This window comes from Gobius niger (genome assembly GCF_951799975.1).
Source record: "Gobius niger genome assembly, chromosome: 1".
Lineage (NCBI taxonomy): Eukaryota > Metazoa > Chordata > Actinopteri > Gobiiformes > Gobiidae > Gobius > Gobius niger.
In genome coordinates, this window is record NC_136852.1 from 40,711,293 (window position 1) to 40,729,327 (window position 18,035).

Consider the following 18,035-nt stretch of genomic DNA (forward strand, 5'->3'; position numbering starts at 1 on the left):
TGAAGTAATGTAGGCGTGGTGTGAAGTAATGTAGGCGTGTTGTGAAGTAGTAGGCGTGTCGTGAAGTAATGTAGGCGTATCGTGAAGTAATGTAGGCGTATCATGAAGTAATGTAGGCGTGTTGTGAAGTAATGTAGGCGTGTTGTGAAGTAATGTAGGCGTGTTGTGAAGTAATGTAGGCGTGTTGTGAAGTAATGTAGGCGTGTTGTGAAGTAATGTAGGCGTGTTGTGAAGTAATGTAGGCGTATCGTGAAGTAATGTAGGCGTATCGTGAAGTAATGTAGGCGTGTTGTGAAGTAATGTAGGCGTATCGTGAAGTAATGTAGGCGTATCGTGAAGTAATGTAGGCGTGTTGTGAAGTAATGTAGGCGTGTCGTGAAGTAGTAGGCGTGTTGTGAAGTAATGTAGGCGTGTTGTGAAGTAATGTAGGCGTGTCGTGAAGTAATGTAGGCGTATCGTGAAGAAATGTAGGCGTGTTGTGAAGTAATGTAGGCGTGTCGTGAAGTAATGTAGGCGTGTTGTGAAGTAATGTAGGCGTGTTGTGAAGTAATGTAGGTGTGTCGTGAAGTAATGTAGGCGTGTTGTGAAGTAATGTAGGCGTGTTGTGAAGTAATGTAGGTGTGTCGTGAAGTAATGTAAGCGTGTCGTGAAGTAATGTAGGCATGTTGTGAAGTAATGTAGGCGTGTCGTGAAGTAATGTAGGCGTGTCGTGAAGTAATGTAGGCGTGTTGTGAAGTAATGTAGGCGTGTTGTGAAGTAATGTAGGCGTGTCGTGAAGTAATGTAGGCGTGTCGTGAAGTAATGTAGGCGTGTCGTGAAGTAATGTAGGCGTGTCGTGAAGTAATGTAGGCGTATCGTGAAGTAATGTAGGCGTGGTGTGAAGTAATGTAGGCGTGTCGTGAAGTAATGTAGGCGTGTTGTGAAGTAATGTAGGCGTGTTGTGAAGTAATGTAAGCGTGTTGTGAAGTAATGTAGGCGTGTCGTGAAGTAATGTAGGCGTGTTGTGAAGTAATGTAGGCGTATCGTGAAGTAATGTAGGCGTGTTGTGAAGTAATCTAGGCGTGTTGTGAAGTAATGTAGGCATGTTGTGAAGTAATGTAGGCGTGTTGTGAAGTAATGTAGGCGTGTTGTGAAGTAATGTAGGCGTGTCGTGAAGTAATGTAGGCGTGTCGTGAAGTAATGTAGGCGTATCGTGAAGTAATGTAGGCGTGTTGTGAAGTAATCTAGGCGTGTTGTGAAGTAATGTAGGCATGTTGTGAAGTAATGTAGGCGTGTCGTGAAGTAATGTAGGCGTGTCGTGAAGTAATGTAGGCGTGTCGTGAAGTAATGTAGGCGTGTCGTGAAGTAATGTAGGCGTATCGTGAAGTAATGTAGGCGTGGTGTGAAGTAATGTAGGCGTGTCGTGAAGTAATGTAGGCGTGTTGTGAAGTAATGTAGGCGTGTTGTGAAGTAATGTAAGCGTGTTGTGAAGTAATGTAGGCGTGTCGTGAAGTAATGTAGGCGTGTCGTGAAGTAATGTAGGCGTGTCGTGAAGTAATGTAGGCGTGTCGTGAAGTAATGTAGGCGTGTCGTGAAGTAATGTAGGCGTATCGTGAAGTAATGTAGGCGTGTTGTGAAGTAATGTAGGCGTGTTGTGAAGTAATGTAGGCATGTTGTGAAGTAATGTAGGCGTGTCGTGAAGTAATGTAGGTGTGTCGTGAAGTAATGTAGGCGTATCGTGAAGTAATGTAGGCGTGGTGTGAAGTAATGTAGGCGTGTCGTGAAGTAATGTAGGCGTGTTGTGAAGTAATGTAGGCGTGTTGTGAAGTAATGTAAGCGTGTTGTGAAGTGACGGCGCGAAACCAGACCCCACAAAGCAATGCACGCTCCACGACATAACCGCTGTCGACAAGATGTTTATGCTCAAAATGTCCCCTCAAACAATGAGGCTGGAAACCATGATCCTTAAGGCATAGATTAGGGCCAAGGACAGGTTAAGGCTCACAGAATCCATACCAGAAATCGGTGTAATGACGTCACTTCACGATACGTCTACTTCACGACAGGCCTCTGTCTTGCAGGCTGCTGACAGATACGACTCTCAGATGTGGCGAGAGGGTGTTCCGCAATGTCGGGCCGCTGTTTGAAACGCTCTCGCCCATTGTCTGACGGTTTGTTTTGGGGACAGAGAGAAGGTTTGTATTTGTGGATCGGAGTTGTCTGGTTGTTATGTGGGGGTCAGAAGTTCACAGAGATAGTCTGATTGATAGGTGAGCAGATTTTGTACTGGACGTGTTGTGTGATAGGAAGCCAGTGGAGCTCACGGAGGACAGGTGTGATGCAGGACAGGGCGGCATGGTAGTACAGCGGTTAGCGCTCGTGCTTCACAGCTGGAAGGTCCGGGTTCGATTCCAATACAAGGCCTTTTGGTGTGGAGTTTGCATCTTCTCCCCATGTCTGTGCAGGTTTCCTTCAGGTACTGTGGTTTACTGTGGTTTACCCCTACCACTAAAAACATGTACAATAGGCCAGGATGAATGAGGGTGCGCATGGGGAGACGATGGATGGAAAGTAGTCCAGGGCTTCAATCCGGTGTGGTGTGTGTTAACATGCATGAGACCCATGCACTGTCCCGACCAAATAAACCGAACCGATAAATAAAAATGTTTCACGAACTTAGGCGTCCTCATCAGGATCCTGGACAGGTCTTAGCTTTCAAATGAGGCTTTAATCGGCCTATAATTTTCATTATTTTTGCCACAATTTCTCCCATTTTTCCCCACATTTCTTGACATTGGAGATGAACCCGATATAATAAATGTGCTCACATTCTGTTTTCTGGTTCGAGACGACAAATATTTTAGTTTAGGTATCGGAAATAGTATCGTTCAGGTTTCGGTATCAAAAACCAAGTATCGTTTAAGTACTGGTATCGATTTTTCTTTTTTTTTTTTTACAGTGCTCAGCCCTAACGGGTACACTCAAGTTCACCTGGACCATTTGACTATTTGTTATATACGGTGCAGCCCTTCTTGAGTTCCCTCTTTACACTAATATATTCTGCCTAAATGTCTGCAGATTGTGTTCAGAACAAAAGGCTCCGTCTCTGAGTGGATTCACCTTTGTCTTTTGCCTTTGTGCGGCGTGACTGCGGCGGCTGACGCTCTGAGCGCGAACGAACGCAGTACTCACACGGAAGCAAAATGCCACCAAATACTTCAAATACCTGCATCCTACCCCCCCCCCCCTCGTCTCCTTCCCTCGCTCGCCCACTCCTCTCCTATCCTTGCCTCCTACCTCCTCAGTCGCCTCCTTTCTCCCCCTCCTGCGCTACTCCTTCCTTCCTGCAGGGGCGCTTCCTCCGGTTTGCTGGAAACATTGGACCCGTGTGTCAAAACCTCTCTCTCGGCTCCTACTCGTCTCCTCGTCTCCTCATCTCCTTTACCCCCCACCCGTGGACCGCCGCCTCCGCCTCGTCCCCCCTCCCCTCCCCCCGGAACCAGCACCGCGATCACCTCCAGAACCAGGGGATGCTGCCGCGGCGTGAATCCCACGGAGCAGGCACCTAGGTCGGCCACAGGGGAGCCGCAGTGCCCTGGGCTGTCTGGAGCCCTACTGGAAGAGAAGAAGGAGGCTTTTTTAAATTAAATTTTTTGGGGATAACTTATCCTCTCAGGGTATTGTGGGAGATACGTGCCCTGCTTCGACTCCCGGAGTGTCGCCTCGGCTGGATGTGACGGAGGCCCAGGGGAAGGTCGCACGGCGCTGCCCGGGCGCAGGGCTCGAACACCGGGGAGAGGAACTGGAGGTAGGTCCGCTGTATGGCACCGCCGTTCCCGCTGCGTTTTACACGGGGGTTCTAGCGGCGACGTGATGGGATGTGAACACTTGACCACTTCGAAGCACCGTTTACATCTGTTTATTTCCTAAATAGCATTTGAAACGCCAAATTGTGTGCGTTACGGTGGGGAGCTAGCGCGTTGTTGCTAACCGTGGCATTCCATTGTCACAGCCCAGTAGCTACGATGCTAACAAGCTAATGTAATAATCAAACATTTTCCGCCCAAACACGGTTGGTCATAATCGATTAAAACATGCGGCATTGTTCGCATTGCTGAGAGCCACCCGGGCGTGTAACCCCAGTGTGTTTGCTGCTTGTTACACATTTTCCACAGTCGTTTTTTCGCCCCGTTAGCGCGTTAGCCTCGTTAGCTCGGGTCAGAATGCCATAAAGGTGTTAGCTTGTTAGCGTTAGCAGCCTCAGAGGAATCTCAAAATGTCTCCCTGGTTTTGTCTGTGGCTCGCAGACGGACGCCTGGGTTCAGACGAGCGGCGCGTATCTCGGCTTATCTCCGGGTTATTGTGGTTTCGTCGCAAAGACACGTTCCAGAAACATCTCCGGAGTGTTTTAAGCAGGACTGCGGAGCGTGTGAGGGGCGCACGGAGGAGCGGGGCAGATGTTTAAACCGATCCATCTGCGGTTATTTGGCTGGATGTTTCAGTCAGTGAAACGGTGTGCGCTGTTCACCTGCAACACTAATACGGCCACTTTACAACAAAGTCTTTCGAAATACTCGTAATAACATAGTTTAGACCAGGGCTGTCACGGTAATCGACTTATCGTTCAATAAATGACAGATAAACGTGACATTTTTGGACTCAACATTTATGATCTGTTCACGTATTTGCGTTTTTGTGGTATTTTTTTTCTAACGTAGTGCTTTATTTCATTGTATTTCACGCTTCTAGTGGGATATTTTAAGATGAACAAAGCTTTAAAATCATACTTTAGTTTTAGAGTGGGTTTCTATGCAGGGTTTCCGCGGGGTATTAAAAAGCATTAAAAGTCATTAAGTGAATTATGGCAAAATTCAATTTAAAATTTTCTTTGAAAATATATATTTATGTTTTTTTTGTTTCAACAACGTCATGGCCCAACAATTTTTACTGCATGGATTTGTCATAAACACAAAAACTTCTTGGCTGCAGTTCTGACTGAAATATGACACAATATTTTGCTGTTTCTCGATGTGTCCAATTTAGTTTTGAATATAAAAATTTCAACGTATTCCCCTGTTTGAATGACTGTTTACAAATGTTATTAAATATATATGGCATTAAAAATATATACTGTAGAAGTGATCACTTCCATAGGTACTTGTGTAGATTTGTATTTCAGGGACACTTGACATTTTTCAGTTGATCCCCATGTATTTTAGCCTGTGAGACCAGAATGATTTCCCTCTGTATTTTTTTTATTATGCAGAGGTGGAACAGTCTGGACCCCACCGGCCCTGTTTGCGGTATCTGCAAAATCAAAATGACCCCGTGCAATCAGATTTGTTTATTTGCGTCACGTGTTGTTCATGAGCAGTGTCACTCACTGGACGCTGAAAGTTCCCCCAATAACAATCTATGAGCGGCTCAGGAGAGAAAGAAAGAGTGCGTCTCCACTCAGCGGTAAATCGACAGTAGGTGAGTTTTGTGAGTCATAACTCTGTACAAATATTAACTCAAAACCGCCAATAACACAACATCAGCGGCAGACGCACGCCCTTCACTGATTGGTTGACTCTGCTTCCTGTTTACTTGGGCATGCATCTCTGTGGGAAATGGAATCGACGCAGCAGTGACCAGACTCACTCGCTGGTACAGTCTGGTTCACAGGCTGCATGTATTTAACACACCTGTGGGAAGCCCTGATGAAGACCTAGTGTCTTCATGTTGAGACGCGGTGGTGTTTTTAGATTTGCCCATGTTCAAATAGAGGACTTTGGTATTTTTTCTACCTTGTAATTCTTTGACTGCATTCATGCTGCAGTCACCTTTCCGTTTTCTAATATTCTTGCCGGTATCCCAGAAGAGCACCCGCGTGTATTGACACAGCGGGACCCACAGCACTGCTCAGATTGTTCTGTTTTCATTAAAAATAGTATTTAAGCATTGAAATTGCATTAAAAAGCATTAAACTGAATGCTGCCACGCCGCCTGTAGAAACCCTGCTGTGGCATTGGAAGGTCTTCGATAATATGGATTAAAATGAAATATTTTCGTGGCTCAATACTGTGAAGGGCCTGGTGGTGTACAGTAGAGTTGACATGAGGGATGGAATAGATTTGAAAGATGCATCAGGCGGTGGTGGAAGATGTTGCTCCCTGCTATTTTAAAGGGATATTTCAGAATTTTTGACATTGGGCCTCATTTCCTAGTTATCCAGAGCGTTGTTGATTTCTGGAGAGATTTTTTATTTATTTATTCATGCGGTCCTTATATTTGAAGACTAGGCTAGTGCTAGGCTAGTGCATGTCTATGGTAACTAGTAGCCTGCATTAAAACCTCTTCAAAATCATCAGGTCGTCCTCCAAACGCCAGATCTGATTTGTAGAAAGCTTCTTTGTGAATTCCATGTGTTGTAATAGCGGTCGCAGGTAAACAAACTACTGTAGATCCGGTAACCGAGCAGATCACGCTTACAACCAGGAAGCTGATGCTGCTCAAATGTAAGTTCTTTTAAATGCAAAATGGTTATATTTCAAAAGTTATTCAGTCAACACAGACATTTATATGAGTAGTCTGGTGTTATAAGTGATTTGCTTCAGGTGCACTGTGCTTGGGTCAGACTGTTTTTAATGCAGGCTAATAGTTACCATAGACATGCACTAGCCTAGCACTAGCCTAGCACCACTGAACTCAGCCACTTTTTTGTTGTGTTTTCATCATCGGTTTGTTTTCATTCTCAACGTTGTTTAGACATTTTTTTCCAAGAATTTTTTAGATTTGGGTAAATCCAGAAAAATTGGCTCGGTTCAGGAGGGAGCAAAGAGATGAATGGCCTTAATGTTAACTAGGAAAGTTCCACTGATTTACCAACTGAGTGACCAACTAAATTAAGACTATTCAGTATTTAATAGTAGGGCTGGGTACAGTTACATTTTGTTCGATGCCAGTGCTTTAACTTTTTCCATACCGATACGATACCTGAACGATGCTTTTTCATCATTTATTTTATTTGAGCTGAAATAACCAAATGACTTCCTTTTAATCCTTGGATCAAAAGACGAGATTGTTTTTGGTTCCTGTTTTCGATGATTACATTTTTTCCATGCCAGTAGAACCTACTACCTTCTTTTGTGATACCAGACTGGTATGGTTTAGCCGTGCCCAGCCCTGAGCTGCAGTGCTTTTGTTTTGGGACAGATTAAGTGTCTTAAGTTTTCAGAAAGTCGTCTTGTTTCTGCATCGGTCCAAAATCCGGTCGTAAATAGGCCTGCCACGATAACATTTTTTTGAGGACGATATATCGTCTCAGAAAATATCGCGATAAACGATAATATTGAGTATCATGCAAATACTGTAGGCAATAAAAAGAAAACTAAAAGCAACTATTTTAATTGAAATGTATTGAACTTTTGGCATTCAATATAACACCTTATACCAAACAAAGTGCGAACTAGAAGTGTCGAAATATTCTAGGACATTCTATCCATCTGTGCTTCGCAACCTTTTTCCAGAATTTATCACTCATCACTCTCACCAGGTTCTGTGTTTGAACTAGGCCTGTTGCGATTTTTTAAAATAGCAATATTAGTGTTATTGACTATTTCATCTACATTATTCTAAATATTTCCTTACAAATCACTTCTGAGTTAAATTAAACCTGGTTAGAATAAAATGCTTATTAAATGTATGGATTCAGATGTATTACTACAGTAGCCATATGTACACACGGCTGTTGGAGTGAAGCAGCTTGTTGACTCTTTGTCAAACCGCTGCAACATTTCTCTGACTTTTGAACTGTGTGAAACAGTAACATGTGGACCTGAGTACGGAGTAAAGTCATCAGGACGATCGCGCTTGTGTTTGGGTAGAGGCTAAAGCGCTCGGGTTCCTCTCGCTAACAGTAGCTCTGATTAGCTCTGATGCACTGACTGGGCGGTGGTTCCTCTCGCTAACAGTAGCTCTGATTAGCTCTGATGCACTGACTGGACGGTGGTTCCTCTCGCTAACAGTAGCTCTGATTAGCTTGGATGCACTGACTGGGCGGTGGTTCCTCTCGCTAACAGTAGCTCTGATTAGCTTGAATGCACTGACTGGGCGGTGGTTCCTCTCGCTAACAGTAGCTCTGATGCACTGACTGGGCGGTGGTTCCTCTCGCTAACAGTAGCTCTGATTAGCTCTGATGCACTGACTGGACGGTGGTTCCTCTCGCTAACAGTAGCTCTGATTAGCTTGGATGCACTGACTGGACGGTGGTTCCTCTCGCTAACAGTAGCTCTGATGCACTGACTGGGCGGTGGTTCCTCTCGCTAACAGTAGCTCTGATTAGCTCTGATGCACTGACTGGACGGTGGTTCCTCTCGCTAACAGTAGCTCTGATTAGCTCTGATGCACTGACTGGACGGTGGTTCCTCTCGCTAACAGTAGCTCTGATTAGCTCTGATGCACTGACTGGACGGTGGTTCCTCTCGCTAACAGTAGCTCTGATTAGCTCTGATGCACTGACTGGACGGTGGTTCCTCTCGCTAACAGTAGCTCTGATTAGCTCTGATGCACTGACTGGACGGTGGTTCCTCTCGCTAACAGTAGCTCTGATTAGCTCTGATGCACTGACTGGACGGTGGTTCCTCTCGCTAACAGTAGCTCTGATTAGCTCTGATGCACTGACTGGGCGGTGGTTCCTCTCGCTAACAGTAGCTCTGATTAGCTTGGATGCACTGACTGGATGGTGGTTCCTCTCGCTAACAGTAGCTCTGATGCATTGACTGGGCGGTGGTTCCTCTCACTAACAGTAGCTCTGATTAGCTCTGATGCACTGACTGGACGGTGGTTCCTCTCACTAACAGTAGCTCTGATTAGCTCTGATGCACTGACTGGACGGTGGTTCCTCTCGCTAACAGTAGCTCTGATTAGCTTGGATGCAGTGACTGGGCGGTGGTTCCTCTCGCTAACAGTAGCTCTGATTAGCTCTGATGCACTGACTGGACGGTGGTTCCACTCGCTAACAGTAGCTCTGATTAGCTCTGATGCACTGACTGGACGGTGGTTCCTCTCGCTAACAGTAGCTCTGATTAGCTCTGATGCACTGACTGGGCGGTGGTTCCTCTCGCTAACAGTAGCTCTGATTAGCTCTGATGCACTGACTGGGCGGTGGTTCCTCTCGCTAACAGTAGCTCTGATTAGCTCTGATGCACTGACTGGGCGGTGGTTCCTCTCGCTAACAGTAGCTCTGATTAGCTCTGATGCACTGACTGGATGGTGGTTCCTCTCGCTAACAGTAGCTCTGATTAGCTTGGATGCACTGACTGGGCGGTGGTTCCTCTCACTAACAGTAGCTCTGATTAGCTTGGATGCACTGACTGGGCGGTGGTTCCTCTCGCTAACAGTAGCTCTGATTAGCTTGGATGCACTGACTGGGCGGTGGTTCCTCTCGCTAACAGTAGCTCTGATTAGCTTGGATGCACTGACTGGGCGGTGGTTCCTCTCGCTAACAGTAGCTCTGATTAGCTTGGATGCACTGACTGGGCGGTGGTTCCTCTAGGTAACAGTAGCTCTGATTAGCTCTGATGCACTGACTGGGCGGTGGTTCCTCTCGCTAACAGTAGCTCTGATTAGCTCTGATGCACTGACTGGATGGTGGTTCCTCTCGCTAACAGTAGCTCTGATTAGCTTGGATGCACTGACTGGACGGTGGTTCCTCTCGCTAACAGTAGCTCTGATTAGCTCTGATGCACTGACTGGACGGTGGTTCCTCTCGCTAACAGTAGCTCTGATTAGCTCTGATGCACTGACTGGACGGTGGTTCCTCTCGCTAACAGTAGCTCTGATTAGCTCTGATGCACTGACTGGACGGTGGTTCCTCTCGCTAACAGTAGCTCTGATTAGCTCTGATGCACTGACTGGGCGGTGGTTCCTCTCGCTAACAGTAGCTCTGATTAGCTTGGATGCACTGACTGGATGGTGGTTCCTCTCGCTAACAGTAGCTCTGATGCATTGACTGGGCGGTGGTTCCTCTCACTAACAGTAGCTCTGATGCACTGACTGGCCGGTGGTTCCTCTCGCTAACAGTAGCTCTGATTAGCTTGGATGCACTGACTGGGCGGTGGTTCCTCTCGCTAACAGTAGCTCTGATTAGCTTGGATGCACTGACTGGGCGGTGGTTCCTCTCGCTAACAGTAGCTCTGATTAGCTCTGATGCACTGACTGGGCAGTGGTTCCTCTCGCTAACAGTAGCTCTGATTAGCTCTGATGCACTGACTGGACGGTGGTTCCTCTTGCTAACAGTAGCTCTGATTAGCTTGGATGCACTGACTGGGCGGTGGTTCCTCTCGCTAACAGTAGCTTTTGGCTGGAATTCCAAGTGTTTTTACAGAAAGTGTCGGAATCAGCGACGCTCTGTAGTAGCGCGGCACTTTGTTGACACCCGCCTCTCTCCAAAAGCAGAGCAGATCTATAAATGATCTGGATGCATCCGGGACAAGGCTGATGTGCTCAGTGCTGTCTTTACGCTCAGGGAGACGGGTTGGATGGATGCTCCGCTCACTCAGCGCTGTGATAGCTTCATTCCTCTGTATTTATTTTAAGCGCACACAGCACATATAGATATAGTAATTATCACGGCAGGCCTAGTCGTAACTCGGCTGCGTTGTATGAAGGAGCAGAGACGAGGGCGGCTCTGGAAAAGTGTGAAACTGCAATTACGTTCATGATTAAGTTTCACGGAGCACGTTTGGAATCACTTCAGAAGCATTTGGTCGGACAAACTGGAGAAAACGTGTTCGGTTTTCGATAACGGTGTTGTGTTCAAGACATTCTAGAAAGAGCTGGAAAGTAAAATATGAACTGTTGATGTCGGCTGCAGCTCGTCTTTGATTGAATGACGGTTCTATTTTAAATCTTGGGTCGTGTCAGCGGCATGGCGGTATAATTATTTTAGAAGAAACAACAACACACATGCGGTTCTGCTAGCATCGCGTTAATTAAACCACTTGCTGCCTGGTAAAGATGACAAACTGTGAGAAAGCTTCTGACTGAAGCACGTTTAATTCAGCCTGTTACGTTCCTTAAAGGTACACCGTAACATTTTGGACTACTTTTGCGGCAAAACAAAACATGCTCCGAATGATACAGAAAATGCTGTTATTGCAGTGTGTAATAAAAGAGTGGATTTCGTCTTTTTCTTTCGCTTCAATCCAAAACAATCCCACGGCTCAGACTTTACTTTCTCATGGGGGGAGGGTGAAGTGTGGAGTTATTCAGATCCGCCTCGTTCACCTGACCACCTGCCATGACAGCGACAGTTACTATATCGACTTATCGCTCGGTAAGTAAAATGAAGGACGATCACATATTGGTAAATGCACGTGCTGCGTGTGCTTGAATACAGAATGATGAACGTTATCACAGTTTTGAGTGGGCGGGGCTTCCGTTTGCAAGTCTCCCTGTGCGTAAAGGCAGCATTGAACACATGGGCCGTGTCCCGCATGTATCCAGGACAGGTCATTTACAGGTGAAACTCGGAAAGTTAGAATATCGCTCAAAAGTGCAGCGATTTCTGTAATTAACCCCTTAACTCCCACCTGAACCGAGCACATTTTCTCCAGTTTGGCTTTACCCCAGTCCAAAAGCCTCTGGAAAAAAAGCTGTGAAAATAGCAACAAAACGAAATGTGACAAAAAAAGTGAGAAAACATTAACAAAAAAAGTGTCGAATAATTTATGAAAAAGTGGCAAAAATATCACAAGAAATTGACAAAAAATGACGAAAAATTGACAAAAAATTGACAAAATATGACCAAAAAAAGGACAAAAAATGTGACGAAAAAATGACGTAAAATGTGACAAAATCTTTTTCAAAAATGTGATAAAAAATGACAAAAGTTACAAAAATGAGTTGAATGCCCAACAAAAAGTGACGAAAAATGTATGAAAAAGTGGCAAAAATATCACAAGAAATTGACAAAAAATGGACGAAAAAATGACAAAAATGTGACCAAAAAATGACAAAAATGTGACCAAAAAATGACAAAAAAAATTATAAAAAATGTGACGAAAAAATTACGAAAAATGTGACAATTTTTTTTACAAAAATGTGATAAAAAATGACAAAAAAAATGACAAAAAAGTAACAAAAATGAGTTAAATACCCAACAAAAAAATGATCAAAAAATCTGATGACGTGAGGAAACAGATCCTCTCTGTTCAGGCGGGAGTTAAGAGGTTAAACTAAGAATGTGAATCTAATGTGCGATATAGACCCATGTGTATAGCCTATGTTTGTTATCATTTTGATGATTCTGGCTTACAGTCTATTGTAGTTTCGGGGGGGGGGCACACCTGAGTGAAGAGTGGTGGTGTTTGGGGATGTTCTGCAGCGGCACAGACCTGTTATGTGTTTCCTTTGCACAATAGTGGCACCGTTCTAACAGATTGCTTTAATTTGAATGAACTGGAGTGATGGCCTAGTGAACTCAGTGAGCGCGACATGAGACTAACTGGTGTTAAAACAATTGTCTTTGTCGGCTAATTCAAGAGAGTCTGATGCACTGGATTCTTGCTGCATTCTTACTCCGTGGTGAACACTGAAGTGTGAACTCGTCCATTCATGTGGAATAAGAATTGATTGTAATTCATAGAGAACAGAATCTAATGCACACATAATTTGTATACAATTAAAAATTAAAGCAATATGTAAAAGAAATGCCTCCATCCCTAATACTTATTTCCATAACCATTTGTTAATTGATATTATGCTGGTTGCTTTAAATGATGTAATTTATACTAGGGCTGAAAGATATATCGTTGTCGTATCGATATGATCATTGTGATATTTATATTGAAGTGATGCAGCTTTTCATCAATAAAACTGCACTCTTTTGTATTGTGATGTTTTTATTTTCTGAAAAATACATTGTATTCATTCACTGTCGTATCGATATTGAGATATCTGGCCATAAATATCGAAATATGAAATTTTGTCTATTTCATTCAGCCCTAATTTATACAAATCAAATGTTTTTTGCTTTTTCTCCAAATATTATTTAAATTAATTTGACAAAAATGCGAGTCATGTTTCGAAGTTTGAGCTCTTAAATTTTGTAATTCTTGGTCTTCAAAAGGTCTTAAATTTCTCATTGCAAGCTGTGCAGGAACTCTGTATACAGGGGTTTCTCAATCCATACATTTAATACTAAGCAGGTTTAATTTAACACAGAAGTGAGTTTTTGTCAGGAGATACTTCACCAGAATAATGTTGATGAAATACATCAATACATTTTTAACCCAACATTTATTGGGATATTTTTAGAGATGATATATTGTTCATTAAAAAGAAATATTAGAGCGTGGCCCCCTTGTGGCGCAACACTATAATTCACCGAGGTAAAGCAGAGGGAGCGCCGCTGGTTTTCTGGTGTATTTAGCGCGAGGATCACAATTATTAAAAAATACGGCATTGCTAAAAAATCGTTCGCTGCAGACCCGGCTCAACACTTAGTTTTGTTGTTTCAGGAGTGAAGGACGTGAAGAGCGTTGGCACTGAACATCAACATGAACCCTCTGAACCAGATGAAGGCAGGGCTTAACAACCCTCACAGGTAACTCCCTCACAACAGGCTGCCTGTAGCCTCAGAGTCACCGTTTTACATCAGAACGTTCCTAACCCTCTCTCTCTGACAGCGACGGCTCGTACCCGTACGACCAGAGCTGGCAGCAGCCGCAGAACCAGCCCCCGGGCTCTCTGTCTGTGGTCACCACCGTGTGGGGCGTCACTAACCCCTCTGCCACCCAGGTAACTGCCCCACAGAGACACACTAACCCCTCTGTCACCCAGAGACGCACTAACCCCTCTGCCCCACAGAGACACACTAACCCCTCTGCCACCCAGAGACACACTAACCCCTCTGCCCCACAGAGACACACTAACCCCTCTGCCACCCAGAGACACACTAACCCCTCTGCCCCACAGAGACACACTAACCCCTCTGCCACCCAGAGACGCACTAACCCCTCTGCCCCACAGAGACACACTAACCCCTCTGCCACCCAGAGACACACTAACCCCTCTGCCCCACAGAGACACACTAACCCCTCTGCCACCCAGAGAGACACTAACCCCTCTGCCCCACAGAGACACACTAACCCCTCTGCCACCCAGAGAGACACTAACCCCTCTGCCCCACAGAGACACACTAACCCCTCTGCCCCACAGAGACACACTAACCCCTCTGCCCCACAGAGACACACTAACCCCTCTGCCCCACAGAGACACACTAACCCCTCTGCCCCACAGAGACACACTAACCCCTCTGCCCCACAGAGACACACTAACCCCTCTGCCCCACAGAGACACACTAACCCCTCTGCCACCCAGAGACACACTAACCCCTCTGCCACACAGAGACACACTAACCCCTCTGTCACCCAGAGACACACTAACCCCTCTGTCACCCAGAGACACACTAACCCCTCTGCCACACAGGGACACACTAACCCCTCTGCCACACAGGGACACACTAACCCCTCTGCCCCACAGAGACACACTAACCCCTCTACCACACACAGACACACTAACCCCTCTGCCACACAGAGACACACTAACCCCTCTGCCACCCAGAGACACACTAACCCCTCTGTCACCCAGAGACACACTAACCCCTCTGCCACCCAGAGACACACTAACCCCTCTGCCACCCAGAGACACACTAACCCCTCTGCCACACAGGGACACACTAACCCCTCTGTCACCCAGAGACACACTAACCCCTCTGCCACCCAGAGACACACTAACCCCTCTGCCACCCAGAGACACACTAACCCCTCTGCCACCCAGAGACACACTAACCCCTCTGCCACACAGGGACACACTAACCCCTCTGTCACCCAGAGACACACTAACCCCTCTGCCACACAGAGACACACTAACCCCTCTGCCACCCAGAGACACACTAACCCCTCTGCCACCCAGAGACACACTAACCCCTCTGTCACCCAGAGACACACTAACCCCTCTGCCACCCAGAGACACACTAACCCCTCTGTCACACAGGGACACACTAACCCCTCTGCCACCCAGAGACACACTAACCCCTCTGTCACACAGGGACACACTAACCCCTCTGCCACCCAGAGACACACTAACCCCTCTGCCACCCAGAGACACACTAACCCCTCTGCCCCACAGAGACACACTAACCCCTCTGCCACCCAGAGACACACTAACCCCTCTGTCACACAGAGACACACTAACCCCTCTGCCACCCAGAGACACACTAACCCCTCTGCCACCCAGAGACACACTAACCCCTCTGTCACACAGAGACACACTAACCCCTCTGCCCCACAGGGACACACTAACCCCTCTGTCACCCAGAGACACACTAACCCCTCTGCCACCCAGAGACACACTAACCCCTCTGTCACCCAGAGACACACTAACCCCTCTGCCACACAGAGACACACTAACCCCTCTGCCACACAGAGACACACTAACCTCTCTGCCACCCAGAGACACACTAACCCCTCTGCCCCACAGAGACACACTAACCCCTCTGCCACACAGAGACACACTAACCCCTCTGCCCCACAGAGACACACTAACCCCTCTGCCCCACAGAGACACACTAACCCCTCTGCCCCACAGAGACACACTAACCCCTCTGCCACACAGGGACACACTAACCCCTCTGCCACACAGAGACACACTAACCCCTCTGCCACCCAGAGACACACTAACCCCTCTGTCACACAGGGACACACTAACCCCTCTGCCACCCAGAGACACACTAACCCCTCTGTCACACAGAGACACACTAACCCCTCTGCCACCCAGAGACACACTAACCCCTCTGCCACCCAGAGACACACTAACCCCTCTGTCACACAGAGACACACTAACCCCTCTGCCCCACAGGGACACACTAACCCCTCTGTCACCCAGAGACACACTAACCCCTCTGCCACCCAGAGACACACTAACCCCTCTGTCACCCAGAGACACACTAACCCCTCTGCCACCCAGAGACACACTAACCCCTCTGCCACACAGAGACACACTAACCCCTCTGCCACCCAGAGACACACTAACCCCTCTGCCACCCAGAGACACACTAACCCCTCTGCCCCACAGGGACACACTAACCCCTCTGTCACCCAGAGACACACTAACCCCTCTGCCACCCAGAGACACACTAACCCCTCTGCCACACAGAGACACACTAACCCCTCTGCCACACAGAGACACACTAACCCCTCTGCCACACAGAGACACACTAACCCCTCTGCCACACAGAGACACACTAACCCCTCTGCCACACAGAGACACACTAACCCTCTGCCCCACAGAAACACACTAACCCCTCTGCCCCACAGAGACACACTAACCCCTCTGCCCCACAGAGACACACTAACCCCTCTGCCCCACGTGTGCCACAGAGACACACTAACCCCTCTGCCCCACAGAGACACACTAACCCCTCTGCCACACAGAGACACACTAATACCAATTCTCCCCAATTTTTCCCCCAAATTTAATCCCAAATGTCCCATAATTTTTCAAAATGTCCCCCCAATTTTGCCCACTTTTTCCTGTGTTTTCACCTTGTATTGTTTAATGGTGCCCAGCTCTCGTTACTTTTGGATGTTTTAATGTGAAATGTGCCTAATTTAAAAGCTAAGAACCTTCGCCTCTGACCATGTGTCCTCTCTGTCCTCCGTCCAGGGCATGGGAGGAGGTGTGATGGGCCCTGGGGCCTCTCCCTCGGCGGGGCCCATGATGCAGGGGCCGCCGTCGGGGATGGGCGGAGCTCCCGGAGGGTACATGGGGCAGCAGGGCTACGGCGAGCCCAGCAAAGGCTACATGAACCAGGGCATGTACGGGCGCGGGCCCGGCGGGTACGGCGGCGCCCCGGGCGGCTACGGCGGCAGGTGGGTCCCCGGCTTTAATCTGTTTTTCTTTTAACCCAAGGTGAGCTCAGTGACTTCATGTTTTTGCCAGTTTTTCTCTTCGTCTTTTTTATGTTTAGATACTTTGACCTCACAGATGGAGAAATTCAGTAATATTATATAATATTGTGTTTATTCTGGTTCTGTTTTTTCAAAGCCAGTACTTCGTGTACTCTGCACTTTGAACTTGTACAACAGAGGTTCCCTCGGGAGCCTCTCCTGCAAAAAGTAATCAGCATTTAAAACAATCTCAGGTGCAAAAAATAAAAAATCTGCTTTAAATCAGGTTAGTTTGGATTCTGTTTTTGATATTTGGCTTCATTTCACTGGAATAATCTGTTTTCAATGAAAAAACATCAAAGTCAGTGTCAGAAATGTAAAAAAATTAAGGCCAGGACTTTTTTCGGTTAATTCCATACGTTTAATGCAATTCAAAATCTGAATGTAAATGATTCCCACTTTCCTTTAGCGGCTCAGACACTTCTTCAGATTCCTTTTTCCTGCAGACGTCGCTTAGGGATGAACAAAACTTTTACTGTCACACAGTTAAGCCTTAACATGAACTTACTTCAAAAGATCATTCTCCAAAATAAATCAAACTGTTTGAAATGATGCCTCACATCTGCACCAACATCAGCTCAAATGGAGGAAAAGTTCCGTCTTGCCTAGGGCGCCATATTGGCTCTGATACCAGTGTCGGTGCATCCTGAATTCAGAGGGTGATCACAGACAACTCCAGCCTTTAGCGCTTTCCCAGTGACCAGGGGGGCACTGGGTCTTACATTTATAGTTGATATAAGAAACATTGCCAAATGAAGACACTTAGTAAGCACTAAAAAGTCTTTAAGTGATTTTCTGAGGTATTAATTTTTGTTTTTGCATTGACTTTTTACTCTTATCCATAAAAGTGATTTTGAAACTATATAAATGTTGTAATTACTTTTTTCCTCTATATGTGCTTTGCCGCGTGACATAGCCTGCTTAAAGTTGCTCGTTAGTGGCATTAAATGTTGTATTTGGGCGTTAAAGCATAGGTAGATTTGCAGATGAACCTTCAGACGTTGTAGTACTAGTATACATAGTGTATATATGTATTTGTGGACATTAACAGTATGTTTG

The 18,035-nt window shown here is 46.3% G+C and overlaps 1 protein-coding gene across 1 annotated transcript in view; it reads left to right on the plus strand.

Annotated features, from left to right (window-relative positions):
* Window positions 1–3,316: 3,316 nt before the first annotated feature.
* The window catches only part of LOC306979990 (zinc finger MIZ domain-containing protein 2-like), a 31,591-nt gene continuing 16,872 nt past the window's right edge, over window positions 3,317–18,035 (plus strand). Inside the window, exons 1-4 of the mRNA XM_079579179.1 lie at window positions 3,317–3,787; window positions 13,485–13,570; window positions 13,653–13,764; window positions 16,693–16,898. Of these exons, the coding sequence (XP_079435305.1) occupies window positions 13,524–13,570; window positions 13,653–13,764; window positions 16,693–16,898 (365 nt within the window). The 5' untranslated portion in view covers window positions 3,317–3,787; window positions 13,485–13,523. The remainder of the gene's footprint in view (window positions 3,788–13,484; window positions 13,571–13,652; window positions 13,765–16,692; window positions 16,899–18,035) is intronic.